Raw genomic sequence first — 24,861 nt, forward strand, 5'->3', positions numbered from 1 at the left:
ACTAACCAACAAATTGGATAGTTTTCACCACCCAACCTGCTCTCAGCAGATTAGACTTCATACTGATCCTCAGCTCTGATGCTGGCTAGTTAGTCTCATCAATTGCTAATTAGGAGCAGGTGAAGGGGTATAGGCTATGGAGGATTCTGGGTCTCAAATACATTCCGTTTACAACTCACCCATAAACTCTGTCACAATATATAAAGTTTTTCCAGGATGCTACATATGCGTATTAAGAAGAGCGGAAACTTGTACTCCCATCAAAAGCACTCTAAATTGTAGGGTTGTGTTTACATTCCTGTAAACATGCAAATTCATGTAAAAGATTTTTTATTGTGACAGCCAATAAAAATAAACTGATTTCGTAGCATCAAAACTACTGTATCTTAGTAAAACTTAACTACGTCATCTGGAAAGAAAATGAATCAATACTTGGACTGTGAAGAGAAAACATTAGGGCCAGAAAAAACATTCCCATTTAATATCGTCCCTAGCAAGTCAGTGAGGAAAAGCCACAACTAATCCTTCTTTGCAGCTGCCTGAGCATTTGGTTTTCTGGCATTCTATAAACAGCGGCTTCTTTTTCTTGAAATCAGTGAAATGAATGGTCTACTGTGGGTATTTGAACTGTACAGTGTTCATGATATGATCAAATCAAGAAATTCTGATTTTCAGAACTGCTCATTTCTTTTTGTTGCCAGTCCATGCACCCCCTCTGTACAAGAACACATCATTTGATGTTTATTGACTTTTTAAGGTTGTCCAAAATACATATCTTGTTTTCCCTGCCTACATGTTTTACATCAATAGATGTTGTACATATAAATATATAGTATGCCTGTACATGTATTTTAATGGGATAACAGGTAAGCTGATTCTCCTTTTATTGCAAAGGTACTATTCCACATTGGAGACTTCTTTAACCCCTTCAGTTCCAGGGGTATTTGGTAACTCAAAGCCCAGAGCAATTTTGCCATTTTTGCGGTCGGTTCAGCAATTATTCTCCTTTCCTTGGAATAGTGTACCCATGTAAACTATATATTGGTTTTTCAAGGAGAGATAGAGCTTTCTTTTGATACCACAGTTACATAATTAGCTGAAAATGAAGGATGATAAATTTAGTAATTTTCTTTTTATATATTTTCCCCTCTGTATCCTCACAAAATTAGGTAAAGTGATGGAAAATCCACTCCATGTTTATCAATTCAAGTGTCCTGATTTCAGAAATACCTAATGGGTATGGGGGTTGTGAATCGGGGTAGGAGGGTTATACCTTTTTTAGATGTTGTGTTAGGGCAATGAGATGTAAGGGTTTTTTCTTTTTTAATTATTATCCTTTTTATAATTTTTTTGAATTTTTAATTTTTTTTTGAATTTTTAGTATTTTGTTTTTTAAATTGCATCAGTGCAATATGGTAAGAGGTCTTAGGGACCTCTTGAACATGTTATAAATGCCAGTGATGTCACAATGACTTCACTTAGCTCACTTTGTTTTTCTTTTATTATTTATTGTATTATTTTAGTGATTTTTTTTTTGTTAAAAAAAACACTTTTTCTTTGTTTCGGTTTTCAGAATGGTTTCTCACTCTCCTCCCTGCGATTCCCCCTGCCCGGATCACTCTGTGATCTCTGTTCTGTTTTTACACAAGAAGATGATGTTGAGGGACCCTTGTTAAACAAGAGATATGGGGTGACATGTGACACAGCTGTGTTTACAGAGGAAGTAGTTCTACTTGAGCTATCCAAAGTCTAAAACAGACAAATGAATGGGACCTTATGGGATACACCCAAAATTATTAGAAGGGCTTCCATCTTGTACTTCTTGTGACATTCCCATCTGGCACACAATTTTCAGGATTTTACACCACAATGGATTTGAAATAAAACAACAGAGACGAAATCGAAATGCAGAGTTTCACCTGCAGAGGCCACCATCTTCCATTGCTCTGTGGTCCGGTTCTTACGCTCAAGTGCCCATTGTAGGCGCTTTCGGCAGTGGACGGGGTTATGCACTGTGTGTTCTGACGCCTTTCTATCAGATCCAGCATTAACCTTTTCAGCAGTTTGAGCTACAGTATGACATCATATGCCTGTGCTCAGCATGCAGTACCGGTCTTGCACTATGTCTAGAGGCTCTATGATACCAGTATCTCTACTGCAGGGTCAAGTAATGCATGTTACAAGACCCTGCTGGGTGCTTCCCTGCAGCCAAGCATGGGGCCCCCAACTTGGTGGGGCCCCAAACTTGGCTGAGTGTCAGGGTCCGAGCTCCGGACCCTGACGAAGTCACTCACCGGAGTACCCACTAGTCGCGGGTACCGGATCCCACAACACACCTTCTTCCTCCTCCACAGCCAGCGTGACTGCCTCTAGGGGCGCGTGCGCACGCCTTCAACAAGCTTTATGCGTCCCCTAGTGGAGGCGCCGGGGAACACGCCTGAATGACGTCATGCTCGGGGACAGAGTATGGAGGATGTTAAATAAAGTAAAAAAAAACGATGTTTTAATTTAAGTCCCGGCCGGCGCCCCTGTTGCCATGGCAGCACAGGTCGCACACCCCTAAGACTGGACCTGCTCCAGCCGAACCAGTCATGGCCCCTCAGGCACCTATCCTGGAAGGAGCTTCGGCCCTCGAACCACAGGTTCCCCTTCCGGAGAGATTCTCGGGGGACCGTAAAAAATATCGGTCCTTCATTACGTCATGCCAAATTCTATTCAACTTAAAGCCTAGAACCTATTGTGACAGAACCCTCCATCACTGGGGTTCCTGGAGAGGCCTGAGAGCCACCCTCCTCCCTATCGACTATGGGCCCAGGCCTTATAGAGACTTCTGTGTGTGGATACAGGGGTTCAGTTTCTGCTGATGTTCCCCATGTTTTAGCACTCAGTGTCTCAAAACTGTAATGTCAGCTGGACATCCTGTGGTAGGAAGAAGGCTGATTGTCTTAGCATTGTTAATTGTATAGGTGTGAAGTGTTTCCCCTGTTATTGTGTGAGTTAGCCCTTGTCTTAAGACCGCCTGTAGGTATGACTAGGTGTCACTGCTGCATACCTAACTATCAATTACATAACAGGTAGCTGTTAATCCTGTGAGCTCCTGTTATCCCTGTGTCCTGGCCATTGTCTGTCTTAAGCCAATTATATGTCTATCGTCATTCCACGTCTATGTCCCCAATAAATGTAATTATTTATGTCTCGTGTCATCCTATTGTGTTGCAGGATTTGATCTAATTATTTCCTTCTTGACATGGTAATTAGATCATGTGATATTTGTCTTGCCCCTTTTCTTACTTGTGTATATATAACTCTGTATTTGTCTTTAATAAATGAGTCCTGTTTTCACCTCAACATGAGTGTTGACTGATGTTTGGGGTGGGCTGTAGCCTCGCTGTGTAGCTAAGCTTCGGATAGCCACAGTGCCAATGCAGCTACGGTGCAGCGACATCCCCCCTTCTATCTACAACGCTGGTTCTGCCCGGCGCTGAAGGGGTTACTTGTTGGTGTCCCGTCAGGAGGAAGCAACGTTTGGCGGGAGTACCCAGTCGGGGTACAGGTCGGTCCCGTCACATTGGTGGCAAGCGGCGGGATATTTTCTTCCAAACGGGACATCCAAACCACCACCAGGATTGGTCACCCTTCGGGCAGAGTAGGAGCAACGTCAGGATCCTCAGCTATGGAACTGGAGTTCAGATGGCGTATGCAGGAGGCATGGGCCCAACACAACGGACCTGTATCGGCTGAGGACGAGCTGCGGTGGAGTGATCATATCCGTCGGCAACTCTGGTGGGAGACTCTGCAATGGGAACAGGAATACCAGGGTAAGTGCCTCCTAACCAGCGAGGACATTCACTGGTTCCAGCTGGAGGCACGAATGCCGTTGCTGGGAGAGCAGCCCAAAGAGGAATGGGTGGCCGAGTTGGAGGTGCTGGTCCAGACAGAGCTGAGGTTGGATGATGGATATAGGGCTCTGCAGTGGTACGCAGCACAGCTATGCCCGGGGCTGGAGGATAAAGGTCCTAAAGAGGGCTATGGCTTCGGCGGCCCGGGGCTACTATTGGAAAGCATAGAAAAGGATCCCGACTTCGGAAGTACATCGGAGTGCCGGGGGGAAGACATCCAGGAGCGCAGGGCAGAGGCTATCCCATATGTGGCCGAGCTGTGGGCTGACCTGGATTATTTGGTCACACAAGAATGGGAACTGGAACAGGCATATCAAGAGTTGTTCGACCATGTTCAGCAGTATGCCCCAGTGTCCATGGATTTTGTTGACTGTTCATACGAGGATGTTAACCCTGGATGGGTAGATGAGGCTGCGGTCTTCACACCGGGGTCCTCCAAATGCTGGGTAGTTCGCCCAGATCCATACCCCCCAGCTGAAGCGCTGACAACAGGGTGGAGAGCCCCTGGCTTCTGCCCCGTACCTGCAACAGGAATCCAGGGAGATGCGGCAGCCGGCCCATCTCCCCACCGACAGCAGGAGCACGAGGGAGTGGAGGGTATCCTCCCTCCTCCTCAGCGGCTGTTGGATGACCCGGAAGACAGCGCAGCCGGCTCATCTCCCCAGTGGCAGATCCCAGTTGAGGGAGCTGAGGGTATCGTCCCTCCTCCCCAGCAGCTGACGGATGACCTGGAAGACGGCGCAGCCGGCTCATCTCCCCAGTGGCAGCAGGACCACATGGGAGTGGAGGGTACTGTCCCTCCTCCCCAGCGGATGTTGGATGACCCGGGAGACAGCGCAGTCGGCTCATCTCCCCAGCAGGTGGGTGAGTGTCCAGGTGATGGTGGAGCCGGCCAGTCTCCCCAGCGGCAGCTCACAACTCTGGGAGCGGAGGAACCTGTTCTCCCTCCCCAGCGGCAGATCCCAGTTGAGGGAGCTGAGAGTGTCGTCCCTCCTCCCCAGCGGCTGACGGATGAGCCGGGAGACGGCACAGCCGGCCCATGTTCCCAGCAGCAGAAGGAGCATCAAGGAGGGGGTGCAGGCGGCATCACACCCCAGCGGCCAAGTGAGTGCACAGGAGATGGCGCAGGCGGCCAGTCTCCCCAGCAGCAGCTCACAGATTCGGAAGTGGAGGAACCGGTCCCCTCTTCCCAGCCGCAGATCCCAGTTCAGGGAGCCGAGGGTGTCGTCCCTCCTTCCCAGCGGCAGACAGATGACCTGGGAGATGGCGCTGCCAACCCATCACCACAGCGGCAACAAGAGCACCAGGGAGAAGATGCAGGCATCATCACTCCCCAGCGACTGGGAAGATTCCAGAGAGAAGGTACTGTAGGCACTTCTCTACAGCGGCAGTTATATTTTTCTGGAGAGGTTGGGCGGGGGAGTACTGCTCTTGAAGGGGCAGATTATTTGGAGCACCAGTTTCGGGAGGGCATTGATGCGCTAAGTGAACTAACTGACTACGGAGTCAACCCGTTTGGGGTTTCTTCCTGTGTCAGTCCTATTTGGAAGGGTGAGAAGTGTGACAGAACCCTCCATCACTGGGGTCCCTGGAGAGGCCTGAGAGCTAGCCTCCTCCCTATCGACTATGGGCCCAGGCCTTATAGAGACTTCTGTGTGTGGATACAGGGGTTCAGTTTCTGCTGATGTTCCCCATGTTTTAGCACTCAGTGTCTCAAAACTGTAATGTCAGCTGGACATCCTGTGGTAGGAAGAAGGCTGATTGTCTTAGCATTGTTAATTGTATAGGTGTGAAGTGTTTCCCCTGTTATTGTGTGAGTTAGCCCTTGTCTTAAGACCCCCTGTAGGTATGACTAGGTGTCACTGCTGCATACCTAACTATCAATTACGTAACAGGTAGCTGTTAATCCTGTGAGCTCCTGTTATCCCTGTGTCCTGGCCATTGTCTGTCTTAAGCCAATTATATGTCTATCGTCATTCCACGTCTACGTCCCCAATAAATGTAATTATTTATGTCTCGTGTCATCCTATTGTGTTGCAGGATTTGATCTAATTATTTCCTTCTTGACATGGTAATTAGATCATGTGATATTTGTCTTGCCCCTTTTCTTACTTGTGTATATATAACTCTGTATTTGTCTTTAATAAATGAGTCCTGTTTTCACCTCAACATCAGTAGCCTCGCTGTGTAGCTAAGCTTCGGATAGCCACAGTGCCAATGCAGCTACGGTGCAGCAACATCCCCCCTTCTATCTACAACGCTGGTTGTGCCCGGTGCTGAAGGGGTTACTTGTTGGTGTCCCGTCAGGAGGAAGCAACGTTTGGCGGGAGTACCCAGTCGGGGTACAGGTCGGTCCCGTCACACCTATATTAGAAATTCACTAAAATTCACTAAGATTGACTTACGGGGGGCATACAATCTGGTGAGAATCCGCAAGGGGGATGAATGGAAAACTGCTTTCAGATGTCGTTACGGACACTTCGAATACCTTGTGATGCCATTTGGATTGTGTAACGCTCCTGCTACCTTCCAGCATTTCATCAATTACATTTTCCGCGACATCCTGGATCAATATGTTATAGTATATCTAGATGACATTTTAGTTTTTTCCCCCATCTCTAGAGATACACCGGGAACACGTATGTCAAGTACTTACAAGGCTTAGATGAAATGGACTGTACGCTAAGCTTGAGAAATGTGCGTTCGAGGTCCAAACTATTGAATGTTTGGGCTAAGTCCTTTCACCCACCAATATCCAAATGGATCCTACGAAAATCCAAGCTATTCTGCACTGGTCGCCTCCTACAGATCGGAAGGGGGTACAGAGATTTGTCAGTTTTGCCAACTACTACCGCAAGTTTATCTGAGACTTCTCCAAACTTGTGCAACCTATCACCGCCCTTACCTCTAAGAATATGAGATTCGCATGGACCGATGCTGCACAGAAAGCCTTCGACTGCCTTAAAAATAAATTTATCTCAGCACTTATTCTCCAGATGCCAAACCACCAAAGCCCTTATACTTTGGAAGTGGAGGCCTCCGACACTGCTGTTGGTGCCGTATTATCCCAACGACAAGAATCACACTGACAACTTCACCCAGTAGCCTACTTTTCCCAGTCTCTCTCCCCAGCCGAATGGAACTATTGTGTAGGGGAGCGGGAATTATTAGCTATCAAACTGGCCCTGGAGGAATGGCGCCATCTACCCCGTCACCGTATTTTCTGATCATAAAAATTTGGAATACCTACGCTCCGCTAAATGCCTTCAACCTCGGTTGGCGAGGTGGTCTTTGCTTTTCACTCGTTTTCAACTCAGGTATGAAGCTCCTGCTACACTCTCTTCGGATCCGGACATAGTTTTATCTCCCACACATTTTATTGCAGCCAACATTAAGAGAGGATGTAAAAACATTTGTTTCCTCCTGCCCTACATGCGCTCGTGCTAAAGAACTACCCAAACGACCCGCTGGCCTTTTGCGACCTCTCCCAGTTCCTTCAAAACCATGGACAAACATATCTATGGACTTTATTACTTATCTTCCTCCATCCAACCACCTGACTACATTGTTGGTGGTGGTTGACCGTTTTACGTAAATGGGTCATTTCATTCCGTACAGACACCTCCCTTCAGCCACGGACACAGCCACCCTGTTCATTAGAGAGATTTTCTGTCTGCATGGATTACCCAGTGTGGAATAGTTGCCCAATAGGATCAACCTCAAAGAAGTTAATGGAACAGGATGGAGGCATGGTAGATTCTGAAAGTGGTAGGAGGGAAAAAGATGCACACCTACTTCAGCAGGCTGTGGTAATTTGTTACCAAAATAATGGAATCTACTGAAACAAGAAAGGAAGACTCACAATCCACATTTACTGTTTCTGGTGCATTTGTGTCACCAACTTTTATTGAAATAGATGAGATGCAAAACATGTGGGTGACAGAAGGTTATGGAAGATAGAGCCATATAACAATTCATATTTGACTAGCTTTGCAACGGGAGTAGCCATTACATATAGCAGATCTGTCAAACAAATCCTAAATTTTGCATTTCTATTCACTAAATCAAACCTATGTTTTATATTAAAAGGCAATATATTGCTAAATAAATTACTTTTAGTTATGCTAAAAGCTGTGATGGTGGCATTTCAATTTTAAGCTAAATAGGATGTTAATTATTCATTTAGCTTATTTATAGTCTATACTGAATGGAAAATATAAAGCAGTTACATTTAGTGGTTATTTCTTCTATTTCAATCTTTTTATAGATTATATGTATTTTGACAACAGATATACATTTTACCAACAGTTCTACTCCTTCAACATCTAAACAACAAATGATAATATTAAATATGCATGATAACCATATACATTTTCAATATTTTTTTTAAATCAACTACTCTCAAGCACCTATGTTGATAAGGCTGTACACATGAATCATTCTTTAACAATTATGCTGTTACGTCATATAGAGGCTGTAATGTCATTTGGTTTTGTTTCATATATAGCTAGAATTGATTGTACTGTGCACTTAACCGTGGTTTAGCAGATAAAGATTGGTGAACTCTGGACAGCTTTTCTTAACAGTAAGCATCATAGAGAAAGAACCTTGCTGCAACATTAGCCACTGTAACTCTATGATCTTTTTCTTATAGTGTGTAGTGTGTATGCACATACATATTTATGAAAGTATGTCCCAGATTTATAGATTCTAGAGTATCCTACTTTGAGACTGGATACGGTTTAGGAAGTAGGTTGCATTAATAAGAGTGTGGGTTATGTCAGCATGCATCATTTAGTATGCTTCTAGAAGCAAACGGTTGCTGATGTGATCAATGTAATTACGCACTATGAGGCCACATATTATAGTTTTACATTCAAGAATGTGCCTCTGAACTCCAGAACTGAAACGCGGGTATGCAACCACTTCGAAACAACACAAAGTTTCTATCTGCTAAGCCGTAGCAGCAACATCTGCTTGTAGATTTAAGTGCACATTTAAAAACATCTATTTCTATTAAGAAGGAGGCATGCTAAGTCACGCTTCCTTATTTTCCAGTGTAGAATTTCTAGCAGTGCACAAATTTTAAAGCTTTTGCAAAGTATATGTAGCTCTAGAAAACATAAACTGGTATGTGTGATTGCATTAAATGTGAACTGTGTTGTATATACCAGATTATGCTAGCTTCATTGATTCTGGGAACAGACAGACAACACTTGTCCCCTATATATATGCCAGCGTGTTCTCTTCCCACAAATTTTTATCTCTTTTCTTAAAATCTGCAGCGTTATGGGAAACTGCAATCATATAAGAACATTTTGTCAGGCAGCCCTATATTTAAACAAAACAAGCTCTGTTTCTGGATTGCAAAAAAATGTTAGATGTATTTCCTTAATCTTCCTGTCCCCTCTTTTTCATTCATGACAATGGAATTGTCGCATTATAACAGTACTTTAAATTACTGTTTGTGTACAAATCCAGGCCCCAAACTAGAAGTACACACATCTTTTGTTTTTGGTTATGCTAATTATGTAGCAGGATCCCTAGATTTGTAAAGAATTCATATGAATCAAAATAAATTCTGAATGACTACAAACTACACAGAATATCCTGCTACACTGGTCTACCAAATCAATCTTTAAATACAAACTCACTTTGTTAGGAAAAGTGTTGTATTATTTAAAAATAATTTTCATATTTTCTGCATTTCAATCTGTTGAGTGTGGTTTGTCTGTTTTTTTCCTTTGAAATTGTACATTGCGCTATCCTGCTGTTTCTTGTAACACCACACTGCTGCGACTGTTGCTAACAAAAGTAGACATACAATGACCATAATGATGATTAATTGGCTCTTAGTGATTAGTGGGCAGTTATCGTCTAAGCATGGGTCAACTGTAGCAAAAATGTTTGTTCCTTCTAAAAGTTCTTCGACAATTCTCTTAGGATCATGCCACATGGTAACTACCTCAGCTGAAGTTGTATGCACAGATGCATCATAAATTGTTGACAAATGCATAGAGTGAGGGTTGACTGTATGGAAAGCCAGAGGAGTTGAATCAGTGACCTCATCGGTAGGGGTCTTAGAAATCGTAGAAACATCCCCTGTTTCATAGCCAATAACATAATGATTTCTTTCATCACTATTTATATATTCAGGTACAACGGTTGGCTTAAGTTGTACTTCTCCTTTGCCAACGCCAAACTTTGTCACTGATGTTAATGATGAAACAATCCTGCTCATTACAGTGCTAGGTGGAAATGTGCTAACATGAACGTTATATTCAAGATTATGTGTCTGAAGAATGTTTAGAGAAGCATCTTCCATTTCCAAAGAACCATCAGAACTTTGACCATCCTCCACAGCCCTATTTTCCATTTTACCACTCCAAGCAGAGCCATCTTTGGTGTCAGTTGAATTTTTGTTAGTCCTTGTATTGTTATTTAGTCTCGGATGGTGAATTAGGAAATCTTTACTACCTATGTTTTGCTTTTCTAAAGGTTTGATATAATCAGGAAACATTCCATTGTGATTAATATTATTTAAATGTTGCACTTTAGTGACCTCATATGGTTCCATTTGAGACTGAGGGTGACTTATAACTTCAGGAGGAAGCCAGAATAGGTGTTTTTCACTTAGTATTGAAAATGGAGATTTAGTTGGTACTTTATTTGCTTTTGCAATAGAAGGCAGATCTTCTAACTGAGACCTTTGTTCACTGTGAACGTTAAGAGAAAACTCATGATGCTCCATGTGATCTTCACCATAATCATCTTCTTCATTATGAGAGTCCATATCTGGTATATCTTTGTCATCATGAAAGTTGTCTTCATAGTCTATAAAAGCTTCTGTCTCATCTGAAAATGTACAACAGTTTAGTGTCAGCAGGGATAGTAGCAAATGAAATCAGTAACAATGCTCCAATCCACAGCATAATTTCATGAAATTATTACCCTGCCATGTATGCATTTGTTCTCCTGGCATTGCATAACAGGCTCACCTCAGTAGTCTACAACTTCTAGTACATACCTCCCAATAGCCCAAGTAGCTGCCACATTGTCACACTTTTGTGGGCAATGGGGATCCAGGGCCAGTTGACAAGATCCTCTGATCTCCCTTGACCAGCACAGTTTCAACTCCCACATGGTCATCATATCGTGAGGTGGCCCTTTGGGTGAGATGGGTAGCCACACTTTGAGCCCTGTCCACTTCTAATGCCAGCCCCCCCAGGTGTCCCGATTATGCTATCAACTTTATCAGATTGTGATTGGAGTTGTAGTCCACAAAAACTCCTCTATCCACTTCTTGTTAAAATATATACATATTTAGAGAAATCTGTATTTTATTTAATTTTTAGAGAGTCTGGTTTGTTGAGGATGGTGGGATAATAGCAGAGATAAGAGAATATGTCCTGTATGCCAACCAGCTCATCTAGGTATAGCTAAACATTGCAGGTTCAACTTTTTCCGCCGTTCCATTTTCTTTTGCTCAATTGATGGAATAATAAAGCTGCTTGCTCCATGCACTTATAACTGCACTTAGACAACAATAGATACAATCGATTTCTATATATACCTGATGCATCACAATCATCATGTAGCATTCAGTAAATATTAGCTGTTATTTATTACTTAAAATGCAATAACATAGTAGAACATACTTTGTTTGATGGTAAGCCACCCCTCAACCTGCATCTAATGTGTTTTGTCCACCCTACATGGACTTATTTGTAGGTGAGTTTTCAGTGGACTTGGGGCACTTATATACACCACTTTCACTGAAAACAATCAGAATTATAGCTGTATAAAAAACTTAAAATCAAGTGTGTTGAGGTGTTGCCTACCAGACAATTCCATATAAATAAATACATTCTTTGTGAGTAACAGTGCATCTCCTACACAAATATATTTGGGTATATTGTAAGCTTAAATAATGAAATATTACACAATGGACCTAGTCAAATACTACATTAATTCCTACGAATGTGGATCATCATGGTGAGATGTACCTAATTTAACCCCTTCAGTCACCTATGGACGTACTGGTACATCCAAAGAACGCATCCCAAGAATCCCCTATGGACGTACCGGTACGCCCTGCCCTTCTTGCAGCGGGAGAGACACATTTTCTATGTATTTTTTAATTTTGTTTTATTTTTTTTCTCCCTGCAAACAATAGATTTCTGGAATGAGGCTGCTATTTCTTTTGATGTATATATATCTCCTTCCCATTAAAATTGATCTTATAGATCCACCTGTTTGCCGTCTTTTTCTTTAGTTTGGCTGTTAATATTTTATCTGCCCGATTACCTTTATGATACAATGAAAGATTTAAAGATTTCATTTTAGTCTTAGTATTGAGTAATAGCTGATTTTATCTATTTTAATCTCTATATGGGTATCTGGATTTTTTTTATTTTGCACATTTAAATTATAATAATCAATATATAGGCTGGATAATTCTACTTGTTTTTTCTTAAACATTTATAAGCGCACCAGATTTGTGACTTTTTCAGGCTGTTTTATTTTCCTGAAAGTACATTTCTGACAATTCTTGTATAAACTTTTTATTGTTCTCGTCTTTTATTAAGTCCTTGTTTAATCTCCAACTACTTCTTGGTCTGATTTTATTAACTTTGTGTACATAATCATCGTGTTATGATCAGTCCAACAGACATCTTTTATATAAGAACCATCTAAAAAAAACTTATGAATTTGCCATCTGTCCAGAACATATATATTCTTGCATAAGAGTTATATATTCTGGAGTAATGTGTATAATCAAGGGCATCGGGGTCAGGGGCGTACCTAGAGTATTTGGCACCTGAGGCGGAACCTGTATGTGGCACCCCCCCACACACAAACACTTTAAAACTGCATCGCTTCTATCGTTATATACTGGCGCGGACATTGAAGGTGGTACAGCATTACTGTTATGATTATATACTGAGGCAGACATTGACAGCGGTACAGCATAAGACCTACCACTATATACTGAGGCAGACATTGACGGTGGTACAGCATTACACCTATCACTATATACTGAGGCCGACATTGACGGGGGTACAGCATAACACCGAACACTATATACTGAGGCAGACATTGACGGTGGTACAGCATAATCCCTATCACTATACATTGAGCCAGACACTGATAATAGTGCAGCATAACTCCTATCACTATACACTAACCCAAACATTGATGTGGTGTAGGCCTACCACTTCATTGTCTGGCTTAGGGATGCACCGAAACGAAAATTCTGGACTGAAACCGAAAATCCAGCATTTACCTGTCCGAAACCAAATATGACCCCCACCATAAAAAAATCTCACACTTTTATTTAAAGTAAGTAACACAGCAAAATAGGACAAAAAAAAATCAATAACAATATTAATATATTATATATATTATATATATATATATATATATATATATATATATATATGATTGTTAACAGCAATCACACTCCTATCATGCCCAGGCATACCCAGATCCCAGCATGTACTAGCTGACTTGGCATGATAGGAGTGTGATTGCTGTTAGCAATAAATATTGTTATTATTATTGTTCACATGTGAACTCAGCACTGGAGGGATAGAATCAGACATACAAATCCTGTACTTGCAGGTATACAATAATAATGTATGGAAACATAGCAAGAGATAAAACTACAGGCATAGATGATAGGTTGCACAACCCAAAGCCAGCTCCTGCATCCACACTGCCCACATAGAACCTGACCAGCACCCAGATTACACACATAGGATTTACCATCTTTGTCCCCAAACAGCCCAGCATGAGTCAACTTTGTCCCCAAACAGCCCGGCCTGTGTCATCTTTGTCCCATAAACACACTGCCGGTGTCATCTTGGTCCCCAAGGCTCAAACATCCTGCTTGTGCCATCTTTGCCTTTCCACAAATCAATTATACATCTATCATACACACAAACACTTTAACAGTCACTCACTAATTCACACTTTCATTCACATAATTAATTCACACAATCATTTATTCTCTCTCATTCACACAAATTTACACATTCATTAATTCATTCTCACAAACTCATTAATTATCTCCCTCATTCAGACAATTCATCCACACATTCATTAATTCTCTCACTCATTCTCACTATCTACCTTTCCCCCTTTTCTACCCCTTCTCACTCCCTTCTTACTATCTACCCCCTCTCTTCTCACTATCTACCCCCCTCCCTTCTTACTATCTACCCCCTCCTCACTATCTACCCTCCCTCCCTCCTCAGTATCTACCCCCTCCCTCCTCACTATATACCCCCCTCCCTCCTCACTAACTACCCTCCCCCCTATCTTCCCCCCACCCTCCCTCCTCACTACATACATGTTCGGAGCGTAGTACTAAGCCTTGGCTATGTCTAGGTGTTAGGTGATATCCAAGGCTTAGTACTACGCTCTAAAGCTTTTTTTTTGTTCCCCCTACAGCGTAAATATTTGCGCTCCTTATCTTGGGTTTAGTGCCCTTATTGGCACAGTTACTTCATAACACGTTATTGTGTCTGGAAACTTGCCACGCACCAGACGACATGCTAATTAGATACCTAAGCATTAAAAGGGATATTATACCCCTCATCACTATCTTCCCCCCTCCCTCCTCACTATATACCCCCTCCCTCCTTTCTATCTACCCCACTCCCTCCTCACTATATACCAAACGATCTACCCCCTCTCCCTCCTCACTATCTCCGCCCTCCTCACTATCTACCCCCCTCTCCCAACTATGTACCCCCCTCTCCCCCTCCCTCCCCACTATCTACCCCCCACTATCTACCCCCCTCTCCCCCTCCCTCCCCCTCCCCACTATCTACCCCCCTCCCTCCCCACTATCTACCCCCCTCTCCCCCTTTGTAGTTAAAGGTTTTCGACTTACCATCCAGAAGTCCTGCGGTGGGAGTACGACGCCTTGGTCTTCCTGCTCTGCTGCTGCTTCCTGCTCTGCCGCTGGGCTTCTTCACTGCTGAGCGCCAAAATATGACGTCATATTTCGGCGCTCAGCATGACATGCCGGCACCGCGACGGCGTTAGAGGCCTCGCGAAGAAGACTGAGGGGCGCCGATCGGTTGCTAGGCGCCCCTCTCTCTCCTCCGTGTAAAAAACAAAAAAAAGTGACAAAGGTGACAGGGATCCGGGACATGTGGTCACCCTAGCCCGTGGCACCCCCCTGACGAGCGGCACCTGGGGCGGACCCCCCCCGCTAGGTACGCTACTGATCGGGGTTAAAGACTCTCCAGACATCATATAATTTATTCACTTTTAATATATTTAGCTAATTTTTTGCTTGCTTAAACAAGATCTAATGGGTATTTCTTATCTTTAGAAATCTTTTTATCAACATCAACCCCTACTATCATATTAAAGTCTCCTGCCACCATTAATATGCCCTGCTGGACTTTTTCTATCTTATTCCATATACGCCTAATAAACCCCGTTGAATCCTTCTTGGGTGCATATATATTGACTAAAGTGTGTTCTAAATTATCTAATTTGCATAGTACAATGATAATTCTTGCTTCAGGATCTTGATAAACATATTTTAACTTAAGATCTAAATCGTCAGAAATCAATATTGCCACTCCTCTTTTTTAATTCCCTCTAGCGAAGAGTTAACATTTTTAGAATATCCTAAGAATTTCATTTTATCTGTATGCCTCTTCTTCCAGTGTGTTTCTTGTATAAAGCTAATATCTATTCTTTCTTTTCTTAATAAGTCTGAGTATACAGATCTCTTATGGGGAAAATTTAGTCCATCCTCTACAAATTTCTCAAAACTCCCTCTGTTTCACCAAGTGCCCTCTTATCACTATCTTAATCTTCTACATCATTAAGCAACTTCACATCCAAAATTCATATTTTACATTTCTTAAACATAACAACATAAGATATAAACAATTCAATGTGACTCTTTTGGTTCCCCATAGAGCCATTATTAATGTGGTAATCCCCATCAAAATTTGAGTGTTTTTACACTCATGAGTTGATATTAGGACTATTAATTACTATGAATAGAAAATTTAAATAGCTCGCAATCTAGAGAGAGAGGGGAAAAAAAACAAAAATCTAACATTTATATTGTGTATACATTATATAACGCATCTTATGTATTCTCATAGTGCTTCTATTACTGAAATTCCAATATACTTAGCATAGTGCTGCAATTTCTCAAATTCCAAGATGATTAACATAATTCAATATTATATATATCCTTCAGGTGAATAGCGTGTCGTATATGGTCTTAAACTATTATCCCCCTTACATTTATGATGCCCAAAGTATTCACACACACACACAAAAAAACAGGGCTGTCTTTTTTTGGTATTCCGTTTTGCATGGGCTATCCGGTCTGGTGGATTAATGATGACCGTGAATGGTGCCTAATACTCCAATTTATATGATACTGTACTAGCATACCTTTAACACATGCGTGGACTTGTCCATACCATTTGCCGCAGCTGTCACAAAGCAAAGTAAAAGCTGATTCTCCTCTGCCCATAACATATCCATGAGAACAGATATAAAGCAGTTCATCCCCCATTTCAAATCCAGTGTGACCATGTAGGATAGTATTAGGAAATGAAGGAGGATCGCCGCAAGGTTTGTCTGGGGAAAGATTATAAAAGAAAACCTATAAAACAGTATCATAAAGTAATAGTGCTTGACTCATGATAATATTTTCTCAACTCTTCCCTGTTGTACCACCACTGCAATGTCCAATTTCCAGCTCTACCAAAAAACAAAGATTCCAAGTCATGTTTAATGAGCTGGACGAGTTATGTATCTTAAATGTTTAATTTTATGTTTAGTCTAGTTGTATCACATTTACTACTTACCAAAATAACCTACAATCAAAATAAATCTCCAGAGGAGAAACAGAGTAGCATACCTGTCAGCAATTACTACAAAGCTATGAAAACAAGGGAAGTTAGACTCCTTTGCTTTCTTGAACGATAAGAATAAGAACAATGGACAGCTACCTTTGTACAACTAACCAGGCTTCATTTGGTAAAGTATTAATTGTGTAGATGATAATAATCTTATGTAAAACCATAGACTGTTCTGTTCACAGCTTGTGTCCATTCAGAGAATTCTTCACACTCTGTCTCTTAGCTGATTTTCCAGTTAAGGAAGTTACAGTCATGCTTTTAACTTTAACAATACAATTACCGTGTGTCAATACTTATGCATAATATCAACAAGCCCTCTTCTACTGCAACAATAAAGTCTACAAATTAATTGATTAAGGATTACAGAATGCATAACTGGTAGTTACTACTAAATGCCATATTGTGATTTTACCATATCAACCAATCAATAAAGGCTCTTCCTACCTTCATCCTTAACACAGAAAGCATCATATTCCTCAGTCATGGTCATAACATTGTCAATTTTGACACTAATGGCTTTCATTCCACTTTGAGGTTCATTGTCCATTTGATTGCAAACTATTGTCCTATGAAGAGAAACCAATTTACCATAGTTGCCCATCATAATTACATAATCTATTAATTGATAAAACAGAAGGATTGTCCGTTTCTTTTGGCAAAATGTTGCAATTTATAATATAGTGCTATATATATAATGTTTGTGAACATTTGATTTTGAATAACATTCAAGAAAGATATTACTCCCACTTAAAAAATATGCAATCCTATAAAGACAGGGTCTTACCCTACAACACCATTGGCCAGCCAACCTTTGGTACAGTCATTGAAGGAACATTCCAAAACAGCTAGTCTCAGTTCTTCCGCAGTGGCCAACCTTGATCTCTCCAAATCACATGATCTCCGAGCTGCTTCTAAATCAAAGGACTGGGTGCCATTCAAGGATTCCAAAGTAAAGAGTCTTCCTGATAATAAAAAAAAAATATGTCTTATATGAGATTAGATATTTATTTTATGCTATTTCTAAACAATCTGGGTTGGTCATAACTGACATATGCTAGTAATGGGAAATTTAATTTACACATCAGAAAACACATAGTACGTAAAGGAAATATTTGCTTGATAATCCAATGATGATGTCATTAAATAATTATTCCTTTTTTTTCCAAACTGGAAACATAACCACAAACAGAAAGCAATATACATTTTGAATAAACATCAAAACATTTTCTCTGTGTTCTGCGATTTTAAAGAGCATATAATGTACATTCACAGTTTAAAAAATACAGAAAAATCAGGTGTATTATCATTTTATTTTTAAATGAAATACTGCTATTATATTTAATATGCACATATGTCTTTCGCATCTATGTGGATGACACTTTCCTTTAGGTACAAAATTAAATTAAATGGTACACATGGTACTGGTCACATTGTATTTTATTTTAATGTTTTCTTTGTTTGCAGAAACCACACTGAACAACAAAGCAGACAGCATAATGCAATAACAAATATGTTGGAAGCCAGTTCTACTGATGAGTTGAGTTATGAAAGGGGTGAGTTATGAAAGGGGAAATATCAAAGAAAATCATAAAGTACAGTGCTAGAGAGCTGGACCACTATCAGAAATCTTGGGGCCCACTACAAGCTTAACACCTGGGCCCCCCAAGTACAACCCATCACTTTTCATGTGAGGAAGCACTGCAGCTTTAGCCTAGTGGTATGTAGGGTGGGGGTTGATGGAGATTGTTGGACCTGAGGAAGTGCTCACAGTGTCAGCCTAGCAGTATGTCAGCAGGCTTGGTGGAGCTGGTGTTATGGGGCCACTCTGGCCTCCTTTACACCCAAGTAATGTGGGGTCACGTAGCTCACGCTACATGACCATGCTGAAAGCTTCTCTTCTGTCTGCCCAGCCATCCTTGTTAACCCAGTACCAGGCATACCTCCCTGATGGCAGTCCTGCTAGAGAATGCAATTGGTGGGTCCAGCCCTCCCCTCTCCTTGATGTTCTGAAGCTGAGCTCCCTGAGGTGACTTTCTGGTTATTTTGGGTGGGTGGGTGTTCCCAGGTCCCACTTCAAGCGTGCTTCCTCTGCCTCTTCCTCAAAATGAATGACCTTTTAGTGTGTAATCATGTGATGTTTCATTATAGTCACACTTTAACTGTTCTCTTATGTCAACTCAATAAACATTTAATAATATTACATTTTCAAATACACGTCATCAAAAAACTTTTAAATCAAAAGTAATGGTTTTGTAGTTTTAATGAGCATGTGTGTCTTAATTAATGCATGTACAGTGTTTTTATTTAAAAACAGAACAAAGCTACTCATTGAAAGAATCAAAATGTTGCAATGTAAACCGAAACTGTTCATTAAAATGAAACCTACTGGTATAAGGATCTTTCATACCTCTGACAACCTAATTCTTGCTATCAATCACAGTAAGTGTTCCATACTATGAACATTTCTGTGATTACTCCTGTACTTTTGGAGATGAACAGGGAAATGTGTTACATATTTGGTGGGCATGTCCTTTAATTAGCAGATGTGGGGAGAGGTCTTCAGAGTGGTGAATGTAGACTCATCTATGTCAAAGATAATACCCATTTTGGGATCCCATAGACTTATGGAGAAAAAGCCCTATTTTATTGCTGCCTGTGAGAAAATATTGAACATGTAGGTGCTCAGTGGTACCTACTAGTCTTGGTTGCTATCTGTCTCTGTTGTAAGCTAAAAACAAGTGGCCCAGTCCCGGGGATCTTTTAGGTTTCTGATTTAACCCCTTAACCCTTTTCGCTGCTAAGCCATTTCCCACCCTGGTGCTAAGGCAATTTTGAGCATTTTGCTGCAGCTCACTTTAAACGCATTTAGAAGTAAATGTCTTGGGAATAAACTATACAAAACATATATTGTTTTTTTCAGCACACCCAGCAGATTCTAAATATATTTTTATATGCGTATGTCTCATTAGGTTTGCAAAATAAAGCCAAAAATGGGAGAAAAGTGTATTTTTTAATTTCCGACTCAATAAAATCTAGTTTGTAATTTTATTTTTCTAAATTCTAATATCAAAACCTGTGTTGCTAAATATTTGTAGTAGGTAACCGGTCTAAAATAAACAGAAATTGAGAACAGTAGACTGTGTTTTTCGAATATTTTATTGCTAAAAGTTCATCTTTAAATGTAATGCATGGCTGCTGTCAATTAAACAGCTCTAGCTGCCTGGGATGTTAAAATATGCCAACAAAATTATATATTTTTAGAAACTACACCCCCAGCTACAGCAAATGAGCTCTTATTTGTATTTGTATCACAAACCTGACGTGCACAACAAATAAGTGAATATCACACAAAAAAAAATTTAAAGCAACAGGTTCCTTGCGCACTTCCGTCTTGTGCTACTAATACATGCAGCCCTCATTTGATGCGCCAAGGGGTGTAGTTTCTGCAAATGTATATTTTATGTACCATAATTTAACTTTCCAGCTTTCTAGAGCTGTCTAAATGCAGGCATCACCCCTAAATGTTTTAAGACAATTTTTTAACAAGATTTTCAAATCTGCCATATCTGAAGTTAAAGTGGTCTAGACATCTGGGAAGTTAAATTAGGGTACATAAAGTACATATTTCAAGAAACTACACCCCTTGGAGTTTCAAATGAGGGGCTATATGTAATTCTAGGAAAAACGTTGAGTACACAAATAATGATGGAATATGTCGCTTTGGCTAGAAAATATGTTTTTTCTAACCATAGAAATTAAAAGCGACATGTTCATTTGTGTCTTGCGCACGTTTTTGATATATGACAACTGCAAATCAGTACATATGCTAAGTAAAAAGCTCAGAATTTTTGGCCAGCATTGGTGGGTCCACATTCACTCACACTCTCATTCTTGCTTACTCTCTCTCATACACTCTCTAAATGTTTCCCTACCTTCTCTGCCGTCCACTTCTGCCGACCACTTCCATTCCGCATCTTCTTCTTTTTATGGTCTATCGTCTCCCTTCTCTTCTATCTTCTCTATTCTATTTTTTAAAAGTCAATCCTTAATCTTCTTTCTTCGTCCGCATCTCCACGGACATGGCATCTTCCACCAAAATGGCGGCACAGACATACATGTGGCTTATTGCTTTACTGTGGAGGTGCTGCTGAATACATATCAGGAATTCTTTCTGTTCGTTTACATATCCACTCAGAGTAAAACATGACAAAATGCTTTCTTTTTTAACACCAACTTTGAAAGGCGCAGGTGTAGAATGAGGTGCATGGAACATGCTAAAATGCCCTTAAGCTGATTCCCTGTGCTATCTAATTTTTGGAAATATACAGTTTTATGGGGTTAAACTGAAAGATGAGACCTCTACTGTGTCTTAAATGAGGCATGAACCCAACTAAGCGATGTATCAAAATTCCAAGGTTGAAAATTTAAACATGAATGTTCCAATTTTGGTCCAGCAACGTTCTGTTTCTGTTGCTGAATACAAATCAAGAGTTGTTTTACATAACCTGGCAAATCTTCTGAAATACTGCAATGTGTTTTGGCATAGATTGGTTGTAAAATGGATGAAAAAAAAGGTTTTAAAATCCCCTAGTAAAATACTTTGGGATGTCACTTTAAAAAAATAAACACTTTTGGTTTTTCCAGCCGCTACTGGGGCCTAACTCCTAGGACATCACATTTTAAAATAAAATATTTTTCATATTTAGCCCTGTAGATCTTTGAACCTGACCCCTTCAAATCATATTTTTTTAAAAACTAGACACCCCAGGGTATTTACGGTCAAAGTGTGTCCTAGTGTGGATAGCGAGGCATTCGGCAACACTGTTTAAGCGATCATAAGCCTCCTAAGCTTTTTTGAATCAGGTGTCCATTGCCATACAATATATGGTGGACATAGACGCCAGGGGGAGGGGCCACTGCTCTCAATCTCGGTGTTGCTGAATACATTCACATTGTCATCAAGTCATGACGTGCCAGGCACGTCATTCGTCGCTAACTGAATGTTTTTCCATGACGGGATGTTCTTCCGTGAAGGGGTAACAACAAGACAGTAAAAATACAAAAAACATTCAGTCCTTAAATGTACAAATAAAACCACAGCCTTAGTCTTTACATAGTGTCCAGCTAGGCATATCCAACCAGTGGCCACAAACTGTAACATCAGATTTGTGGCACTCTTGACCAATGGCCCACTGAGCATTTGCCCAGTGTGCCAGATGGCCAGTCCAGGATCCTTGCATGCATTTTAAAGGGTTAAAGAAAAATCCTTTGTGATACATGTTTGGCAAAAAAGGTCCAGATTGCCAACCATTTCACACTCCTTTGTGATCTCTTGTAGAAGAAAACTATTATGTAGCACAGTATGGATTGCCAATCCTGAGCAGACAAAATGAAGAAAAGAGTCCAAGTACACCCAGTTTGAAAACAAAAAATCTCATATTTATTTATATGACACAAATAATACATGGGTTCCATATATATTTTGTTAAAAGTAACGAATAGATATGTGATTTTCTTTTTCATATTGAGTGTGTGTCTACTTTCTTTTCCTTAATTTTATTGTTTCCTTTGGAGGGTCTACACAGGTCAATCTCTGTCCCTTAACAGAGAAGAAAGTGTCACGTATAGAGTTAAAGTATATTCCATGGGGCCGACAGCCTAAGATGGCTGCTTGCTAGCATAGTAATTAACGCTAGGGGAGAAAAAGTACAGGTGCCATCTATTTAAATGTAAAAATGTCTGACAACTTAAATAAAAAGCAATTAGGCATTTTTATAATGCATTATTATTATTATTTTATAAAAATAAACAGATAACCTTTTGTGGACTACAACACTCATCATGCACAGCCATCATGATGGGAGTAGTTTCCCTCAAAGCAGGTGTACTAGAAGTGCCAAAAGTTTGACATAGTTCTGGATGTCTATTGTCTACCTATAATTTGTTCCTTTAGCATGATTACAGCATGTAACCCTTTCTTATATGTGCCTACCCTCCAGTTGTGTACAGTCATCTACATGGGCTTTATGGGCAATCTACATGTATGTTAAAAACACATTTCTTGGATATCTTTTCTATGGGGTTGGGTGCTTTACTCATTAAAATTACCCAGTTTTGTCACTTTTACCATTTGGTTTAACATTTATGGAGGAATGATGAGGGCATAATAATCTTTTTTTATGTGGGGCGTGTATTTTTACCATAATACCATGTGAAGGGAAAGCACTCCGAACTAGGTATGGATGAATAGCTTAACGTTTTCTTAAAAGCAATATATTTATTTTTTCCACGGTAAAATGTAATCTCATTATAAGGTCACCTAACTATAACTACAGAAAACATAAGTAATCAATGGCCAAATTCGAAATTACATATGCTTTCGTTTTTGTGGAAAAAAATAAACATTAGCAGCGAAAATCATCTATGCTGTGATACACAGAAGGGCATTCTCCCGTAAGCGACTACCGCAGGCATTTCTCTATGGGTCCCTCAACGCGTGACGAAGGCGCGCGTCGGAAATGAACCTTGGTGTTGCATAATATAAATGTATATGGTACATTATATATGTATATGTCAAATGCATTAACATTATTAATGCTTATATCAGCCAGGAAACCTGCGTCAGAGTTAATTTTCCTCCAAAGTGTGTCATGGTCCCCAACGGGCTACTACTCAGGCACAATTTTAGAACTTTTTAGATCTAAACTAACATTATATTTGACAGTACTAATTCCACACATTTTATAAGCAAGTTTTTTTTAATGACAGGAATCTAACATCATCAAAATGCAAACTCGCCTCCTTCACACACCCATCTTGAACGAACACCAGAAAACATAAACCATTATTTTGATAGTACTAGAGTTCTCGATTTTAGAATTATCATTATTATTTTCAACAATATACAAATCTATATTAAACAAGTCTTGTTTCGCTACACGTTTTCAAAATGTTACAGCTGAAAGCAGCCTAAACCCCCCATTTTGTAACACATATTTAAACTAAATATAAGTTTCTTCATCGGCTGCGTACAACTGCCCATTGTCTGAATAAGAGCCTGCATTCACTCTACCTGCCTGGAACAGACAGCCCTGTGTGCTCCTTACATGCGTCTTCGTAGCAGCATTAGACTGTGTAACAGTTTATTTTTTTTAAAAAAAAGAACCCAGGGTCCCCTGACCATGCTTAATTTTGAAGTAAAATGTACGTACTTACCATTAGCTGCAACCAACAGAAAATGAAAGAATAGTAATCCGAATTTCTTCAACATTTGAGTGATGTTAAGACTGCTGTCCGAAAAAGCCATGTCCTCCAAAGAAATCCAGCGTTATCAATGGCTTGACCTGTCCTAAATTTCCCGCCTGCCAATTGAATTACCACAACTGACTCTCCTGTGAATTTGTGTCCTTGCTTTTGCTTCAGTTTTTGATGCATGCAATTGATTGTATATATGTTTTCTACTTTTTTCCCCTCAGAACACGATACACTCTTTTCGTCCACCCCCTTTGTCGGTGTTTTAAGGGAGGATGTCTCTGTCACCAGTTTTAAGCATCTAAATTCTAGTTACTTTGCTGTGAAACACAAAACTATCCGGTCCGCAGTGTCCAGCAGCACTAGTGGCGATCCTAGCAGACAGTGCGATAGTTACACGCACTGAGGTAAAAAGCGGTTTTATCCGGTCCAGGAGAGCAAGGCAAAGTAAATATTATAAGCCTTGTGTGAAAATCCACATGCATTTGTGATATTTTTGTGCACTGCGAAGAGAACACAAGTATGAGGGTAAAAGCACATAGGTGGTTTAATTATAACGACGTATTGGGCTGGGTAGGAGGTGGGGAAGGGTCTGGAAGCTAGCAGCTTAGTGAATGGAGATGTTCAATTGGTCTATATTGAAATCTATTATAACTACCGTAATATTTTACATACACTGACATAAAAAGCAAACTTTGAAGCAACATTTTGCTTATTTTCAGGCAAATAGTACCGTTTTCTTTTTTTTAGATGCTTGTCCTTACCGGGGATGTTATATTTGCCCAATTTAAAAAAGGAAA

General features: G+C 40.5%; 1 protein-coding gene across 1 annotated transcript; it reads right to left on the minus strand.

Annotated features, from left to right (window-relative positions):
- Positions 1-7,769: 7,769 nt before the first annotated feature.
- Positions 7,770-24,172, minus strand: SUSD5 (sushi domain containing 5). The gene is made up of 5 exons (XM_053467655.1): positions 24,026-24,172; positions 17,595-17,772; positions 17,255-17,376; positions 16,338-16,526; positions 7,770-10,754 (listed from the first exon to the last, which is right to left on the minus strand). Exons 1-5 carry the CDS (start codon positions 24,114-24,116, stop codon positions 9,592-9,594), a joined length of 1,743 nt encoding a protein of 580 aa, XP_053323630.1. The 5' UTR covers positions 24,117-24,172; the 3' UTR covers positions 7,770-9,591.
- Between the last annotated feature and the right edge of the window lie 689 nt (positions 24,173-24,861).

Source organism: Spea bombifrons, chromosome 5 (genome assembly GCF_027358695.1).
Source record: "Spea bombifrons isolate aSpeBom1 chromosome 5, aSpeBom1.2.pri, whole genome shotgun sequence".
Classification (NCBI taxonomy): Eukaryota; Metazoa; Chordata; class Amphibia; order Anura; family Pelobatidae; genus Spea; species Spea bombifrons.

Excerpts from the sequence above, each read along its gene's own strand:
- SUSD5 (XM_053467655.1), bottom strand. The coding sequence starts at position 24,116 with ATGGCTTTTTCGGACAGCAGTCTTAACATCACTCAAATGTTGAAGAAA. Across the intron at positions 17,377-17,594 it reads CTGGCCAATGGTGTTGTAGG|GACAATAGTTTGCAATCAAA; the intron begins GTAAGACCCTGT and ends TTCTCTTCATAG. Across the intron at positions 10,755-16,337 it reads AGTCCACGCATGTGTTAAAG|ATGAGACAGAAGCTTTTATA; the intron begins GTATGCTAGTAC and ends GTACATTTTCAG.